Genomic DNA, 7,607 nt, shown 5'->3' with positions numbered 1-7,607 from the left:
TGTAAATGGTCAAATAAAAATGCGTAATAATTTCTCTTTTATGATTTCATTTTTTCCTAGTAATTTTTCATAAAAAAGAAACGTTATTTATCAATCAATTTTCCTCTTTGATAGCTTGATGTTCTTGTAAAAGAACAGGCTTTAACAAGGATCAAAAGAATTGAAAAAAAACTTTTATTTTAAGGGTTTTTCTTGTTAAAGTTTGAATTTTTTTCAATCACAAACTTAGAATGAAAATATCTTGCAAAAATTACCAAAATAATGATTTTGATATGTGGCTTTCGCCAATATGTTTAGGACGTATAAATGTTCGGAAAGCATATATGCATACCGGCTCCAAAAAACTCATCTTATTTCCTTTTATTTGCATTTGAAATTAGAAAACCCATTTTTTTAATGTCGCATCTCAAAAATGCGGAGGAGAAGCTCGGCCAAACACTAACATATGTGTAAGTGCCAATCTATTATTATTATTATATCTCAAAAATGCGGTAATGCGGGGCGGGGCTTAAGTAATTTTTTAAGAAAACCATCTATTTCATAATTTTCAGTATTCGATTGTTTTTCTGCAAAAATATGGCCTTAGTTATCAAAAAATCCTTTTACAAGAAATTTCGAAATTGGTGAAAAATGAAAATTTCAAGCGCCGGTAGCGACCTCTAAATTTAAGATTTTCAAGCCCATCTTGGAGCAGGTGCCTTCTTTTTTATCAAATATACGAAATCTCACGGCTTATCGGAGATCCGTTAACTTTTTTGTTTTTGAAACAGTCTAATAAACATATATAATATATAGACGGCTCAAATCATATGAAGTCTGATTTTCGGAACTATTTTCAGTTGCAAGGAAATAAGCAAATTTCTATTTACTTACATAAGAAAAGATGACAAGTATTAACTTGTACTGACAAGCCTTTATTAGTGGTTAGTATAAAAATAATCGACTCCGCACCACCTAACGGCTAAATTTTTTGTACAGCTATTTCCTATTAGTTAAATAATATACTTTGTACTAATGAAACAAATCGGACTATAACGGATTTCCCGAATATCTCGACATCTGCTCCACCTACCGGATTAATTCCTCATATTGATTGCCCTCGGGTACTGAACTAAGTTTGAAATTTCCTAGGGAAGTTGCTTAAAAATTTATTGCAAATTTGATTACACACAGGTGGAACTTAATAAAAGCTTGTAAAAATTAATTGTAATAAAACAAGTCATTTTTAGGCAAAGAACAAAACCGACAACAATGCTCATATAAATATTTAGAAGTTAATTCTTCATGACCCAGTAATCGGAACTAATCCAAATTAGTTTGGGACCAGACATGAGGTACCACCTTTCCGATAAAAAGGAAATATCGAAAACGGTTCAGGTGATCTAATGTTATCCGGTAACATACATAAAAAAAAATAAAAAAAGGACGAAGCCAATGTGTAACACTATTTTACACAAACAAAATACATTAGGAAATATTACCGACACCGAGCTACCGAGTACCAAGCCAAGAAAAAGTATGATGACACGTAGTACGTTTCTCTGGTAAAGTATTTAAACAATCGCGAAAAACATTATAAAATTGGTGTAAATCATGTTGTGTCCCATAACAAAGAATTAATTTGAACTTTTATCCAGGATAGCGGTTGATAGTAGGGCTGGGAATTCAATCCGGTTTTTTTTTTTATACCCGAGCCCACTTGTGCACAAGTGGTATTATAACTTTGTTCACATAACGGTTGTTAGTAACAGACAAAACGAATCGAGATAGATATGGACAAATGTATACATAACTGATCAGAATGACAAAAAAAATCGATTAAGCGGTGACTGTCTTAACGAAACCTGGTATGTGTACTTCTTTTGACTGTGGGACGGATGGTATTGAAAATGGGCAACATCGGACAATAACTACGCCTACCTCCCATATAACTGTTGTTTTCAGAAATACGGAAACTGCGATAGTGCACAAACTAGTGAAGCTTATTCACTCAAAATTTATATTCACAATGATTTTGAGCCGAAAAATACTACGCTTTCAAAGTTGAGTTGAGTTGTGACCCACAATACCAATTTACAACTTACAACTCAACTATCTTGAAAGTTTTGAATCGTAATAGGGGCCATATATTTTTGGAAAACGGGCGTTGTTGCTTAAAATAACTAATTTTTTTATTTTTGATAAAGCACACTAAAATTGTGCTTAAAACTAACATTTCTGTTTTTTCTACTAATATTACCATATTCAATATAAATAGTGCTGTAGTAGGAATCTCATATTTTTCTCTTACCGATAGTATCGATACTATCGAATGGTGAAGCCCAAAACTATCGAAAATATCTAAGTCCCCTTTCAGACACGTCAAGTCTTGCTTTCAAGTCTGCTCGTTCGTAGGCGAAGGAGGTGAGAAGAGAGGGGAAGAGTACAGATACCTCCGTACCGTCAATTCGTTTCAAGTTTTCTTGTCTCTTTTGATCTTTTCGTTGCTTCCCGTTAAAAGAACCAAGGACTTGAATTCAATTAAAGTTGACGCGTGTGGAAGCAAATAGAAAACACAAAAGGGAATGCGAAAAAAATTGCTTTCAAGACTTGACGTGTCTGAAAGGGGACTAAAGGTCCAACCATCGATAGTTTTGCAGCTCTATGGCAAACCTACGAGGGTATTAAGCCATGCAAAACAGCTTCTCATAAAAATACAATCGCCGTTAGGAATCGGCGCAAAACTGTAGGTTCCTCCTCTTTTATTTATAGACCGACTTCACAAAAATGAGAAGGTTATCAATTCGTGGGAATATATATATGTATATACCACGGACCACGTTAACCTATTTCTATAATTCCTTTTTTTTTTAAGGAAAGGTGTTACCTCACAGGTAGTCCCATATTAATTTCGTTTAAATCCTATCATTGGATCATGAAGAAATTAACGAAAATCTTAAATTTTTATATGTATGAGAATTGAAGTCGATTTTGTTTTTTGCTCAATTATTTGTTTATTTATTTCAACTACAAAGGTTCCTACTGACTAAACAATAACTTAGAAACTCTCCTAAATCAATCTTACCACCAAGTGGTGAGAGCGAGTCTCTACCCATACCGCACAACTCCCATCAAAAACCTATTAGCAGAGGTTGGTTCACCATCCGTAGAAGAAAGAGTACATCAAGTCTATTCGAGCTAAATACCAAAAATAGTTTTTCCATCCAACTCGCTCATTGATAATGACATCAAAAACATTAGCCTCACACAAAGACAGCAAAGAACTACCTCTGCTATATATCGAATACTAGAAATTTCTAAAGATCTAGACTTCCACTACACGGAGGAAAACTACCAACCAAAACATCCTCCATGGGAGATCATGAAATCGGCATGCGATATCAGTTTGGCTAGACTAAAAAAAGGCGTTACTCCTGAAGTCGTTTTATATTTGTCCGAGAGCGCAAAGTTCATTATGAAGCTGATGGTTGGAACATTGGTTCACAGATGCGTTGAGAACAGAAAACTCACCAGCAAGCTTCGCAGTAGTACAGACTCTATCAGATACCGCGTCTTCTTTTACTGCAGAAGAAAGGGCTGCAAAACTCTCATATGCACGGACAGCAAATCAGTGATAAATGCAATTCGAAATCCCTTATCAAACTCTAACACTATTTATCAAATAAGAGATTTACTCATCGATAGGGGATCTACTATACGCTTGCTCTGGATACCTAGTCACACCAGGAATTTACGGCAACGAAATGGCTGATGGCGCAACAAAATCCGTTTCCACTATACCGGTAGCAAAAGATGGAATGTGTGAGAGGAAAGACATGTGTGCAGCAATCAAGCGATACCTCCATGCAAAAGCGAAGAGCGAATGGCTTCAGTATAACCATCACCACTACACACCCATCAGCAGTGACCTAAAAAATATACGATACCCTACCCCTACCCACATCCCAAAATCGCATATTAAGAACAACTCCCGTTTGCCCCTTGCCCATACCCAGGACACTCACCGACATCTCCTGACCGGTGTTCCACCTCCATCCCGTGCACTCTGTGGAGATACGCTCTCTTTTAAACACACATATTTCAAGATTGTTAACCTTGTTGAAATCAGGAACCAATATCTTAAAAGCAACTGGATTGAAACTGGAAGGAAAATATAAATTATATAAACAACAATTTTATAAAGCATATTGGTGCCCGAATATAGAAATAATTATTTTATTAATGCTCGTCTTTGATTGTCAATTTTACTTTTTTTAAGTGATACCCAAAGAGTTTATTATTATTTAGAGCTGATAGTCCTGGCAGCCAATGCTCGCTCATTAATATTAACGTATTAATTTATTTAATTTGTTAATAAATAATAATAATAGTAATAATTAGAACTAAAGTGCAGAAAACACTAAAACAAAATTGAATTCAGTAGTTTAGAAAGCACATTTTGGGGCAAAGAAAAATCAAGCAAAATATAATTCGATATCTCGTTGAGCTCGCGAAGTGAACGCACACTAATGGGGCATTTCTTGCGTAATTCGTACTAAGCTTCTTGAGGTAAATAGGAAAATAAAAAAGAAGTGTTCTCGCAGGAATAAGAAATTGAATAGCAATCAGTAATGAGCGGCAATCGATTTCACCACTTACCAAGCCATGTAAAAAAAAAGATAAGGAAAGTATAGTCCTTCTGCTTTCGAGGGACTTAAGGTTAATCAAAAGGAGGCGGGGAATTGTACGGAGGGGTGGGAGTGTGTGATAACATCAAGGCGCTCGCCACAAATCGGTGGAGAAGCTCGGCCAAACGTTAGAATATTGTGTAAGTGTGAATTTGTTACACTGGTTTACAGCAAAAATGTTCATCATTGGATGTCACTATCCAATTCCTATGTAGATGTGCTCGGTAATTCCGAAAATCGAGTTAATTTTTTTTTTTTTGTTATGGATACGTTTTCGAGATAATTGCAATCTACCGTTATTCAGGTTAAAAAAAAAGTGTTGCTCCACTTAATCACGTATATCTTACGAAAAAATTGAACAATCGTAATATGAAATGAAAGCCAATGAAATTCTCCGTTTATACATCACTTTTCGATAGGCCTGAAATTAATTAACAAAAAATTAATTAAAAAAAAAAGTCCACCTCTTTTCATTTTTCCCCTGTTAAACTTTGAATTTTTTTCATAAAACAAAAAATCTGGAGTTATTATTTAATTTCTCAGAAACTATCAGGCCTATGGAAAAGTGATGTATATACGGTTTATGGAGAATTTCATTGCCTTTCATTTACTTTATTTCGTATTACGATTGTTTAATTGGTTTGTATGATATACTCGATTAAGTGGAACCACTCTTTTTTTAAGCGGAATAACGGCAATTGCAAATATCTCGAAACCGTATCCATAGAAAAACAAATTAACTCGATTTACGCAATCACCGAGCAATTCTACATAAGAATTGGATAATGGCGTCTGGAGAACAAAAACAAATCTAAGATTTGTGATCCAGTGTTATTATACAAGAATATACGAAGGGATAACCGTATATCCGAATATAGAGAGTTCCCCAGAAGGAATCAAAAGGGTAAAAAATAGAGTGGTACAAAACACTGATATGAATCGCGCATAGGATCAAATCGAAGTCCATCGCGCAGAATCAAATTAAAGTAAGCCTTCTGCACTTTACCCTTTAATTAGTAGATTGATTATATATATTGTATGTAATGGTTAATATTTATTATAGAATTGTTCGGAAGTTAATTCCAATATTATATTTACCTTGCTTTTAAGGCGCCTACAAACGTCCGTACAATGTACATTATAAAATAAAAAATAAAAAAATGAATAAAAATAAACTTTAAAAGCACAGTAACAAAAGCTTCAAATTTTAGATGAGCGAATTATCGAGTATGACATTGATGCCCTGGTTTATGAGGAGCGGTCACCGTTTCAAAAAATACAAATACTACACTCGAAAACACTTGGAAACATGTTGATTTTGGACGAATTGCAAAGTAAGTACTTGAAATTTTTACCTTGTCTTCTCATGTGAAATTCTATACATTATAATGCAGATATTGCCGAGTCTGACTTAATCTATACGGAAACATTGATGAGTCGAGGAACTGAAAATTACGAGGGAAAAGAGATATGCATACTTGGTGGTGGAGACGGTGCGTTGCTCTATGAATTATTAAAGGAGAAACCCAAGTTTGTCGTGATGCTTGAAATTGACGAACTGGTGATGCAAGCCTGTAATAAGTATTTAAATACGATTTGTGGTGATGTACTGGAGAAGCGAAGCGGCGACAACTATGAAATCGTAGTAGGAGATTGTGTGGAATACATGAAAAAATTCATTACCGAAGGACGAAAATTCGACTATGTGTTTGGTGATCTCACTGATATTCCAATAACTGGAGCACCTGTTGGGGAAATTTGGGATTTTATTCGGACAATTTTTGAACATTCGTTCAAAATATTAAAACCAGATGGAAAATATTTAACTCATGGCAATGGGACGGCTTGCACAGAGTCTTTGGAGTTATTTGAAGATCAATTGCGATTGCTTCGGCCAAAAGTGAAGTTTACTACATCAAAGGCCTTCGTGCCCTCATTTATGGAAGAGTGGCTATTTTATCAAGTATCTTTGGCTTGACCGACTCAAACATTATACAATTTAATAATTTACAATGTATGTAATCAAATGCAACGGCTATATGGTTACACACAACTCCAAATGACCTTTTTCAGTGAGGCTTTTTTGATACTCAGTACAATAATGAGTAGGTTCTATGGAAAACTAAATACTTCACATCAACTTAAAATTGTGTCGCTTCCGTTAGAATACCTACACCACGCACTGGTTTCTTAGTGTGGTGAGAGGAATTCGTAACTGGTAGAATCGACTCTTAAACGCGTGGTCATATTACATCGATGTCAGCAAAACATTGAAAGATAAAAAAATCGTACCAAATATGGAATGCCAATTTATTTATTTCTAGTTATAATTGTACTTATTTCGCTAATACTTAGTATTTGAGTAATATTCGATAGATGCTTCCTTATAATCATTAAGATTACGTTTAAAGTTAAAACAGCCAAGGGCTACACATCCATACATATACATATGTATGTACGTACATACATATGTATATATGCAGAAAAAAAACTATGTAATTCAATCTTTATTTAGTCTATGACTTATAAAAAATCTTACAGACTAGATTACAAATTGAATTGAAGTTGCATGCTTTAAATCCACTTATCTCATTAATACATATATATGTAATTTAAAACAAAGCTATACGGCAGGTTCCACAAAGCACTTCCTAGTGAATTTCAACCCCATTCAATTTGAATTCCAATGGACTGTGGTTGAAATTCACTCGGACGTAAATTGCAGAGCCCGCCTGATAATGATGTGATGGATTTGGTTACTCGTATTTGTATCATGTGAAAGTGGGTATTTGAATTACATCAAGAAAAGAAAGGAAATCAGATCGGTCAGCAAGATAAATCAATGTTGTGAACTTAATGTATACCTTTAAGTATTAAGTAGATTGCATAAAGTCAAATAAAGCCGAAAGTCGTTTGCAGAAACAAACAATAACTATAAAA

General features: G+C 34.5%; 1 protein-coding gene across 2 annotated transcripts in view; it reads left to right on the top strand.

Annotated features, from left to right (window-relative positions):
• LOC118748141 (spermine synthase) overlaps positions 1–7,607 on the top strand; it is a 34,653-nt gene extending 27,046 nt beyond the window's left edge. For both annotated transcript variants that reach the window (XM_036482465.1, XM_036482463.1), the window contains exons 3-4: positions 5,879–6,001; positions 6,062–7,607. In XM_036482465.1, coding sequence (XP_036338358.1) covers positions 5,879–6,001; positions 6,062–6,645 — 707 coding nt within the window. In that variant the 3' untranslated portion in view covers positions 6,646–7,607. The remainder of the gene's footprint in view (positions 1–5,878; positions 6,002–6,061) is intronic.

This window comes from Rhagoletis pomonella, unplaced genomic scaffold (genome assembly GCF_013731165.1).
Source record: "Rhagoletis pomonella isolate Grant_MI unplaced genomic scaffold, Rhpom_1.0 Rhpom_scaffold_00012, whole genome shotgun sequence".
NCBI lineage: Eukaryota > Metazoa > Arthropoda > Insecta > Diptera > Tephritidae > Rhagoletis > Rhagoletis pomonella.
This window is presented reverse-complemented; position numbering and strand designations above follow the sequence as displayed.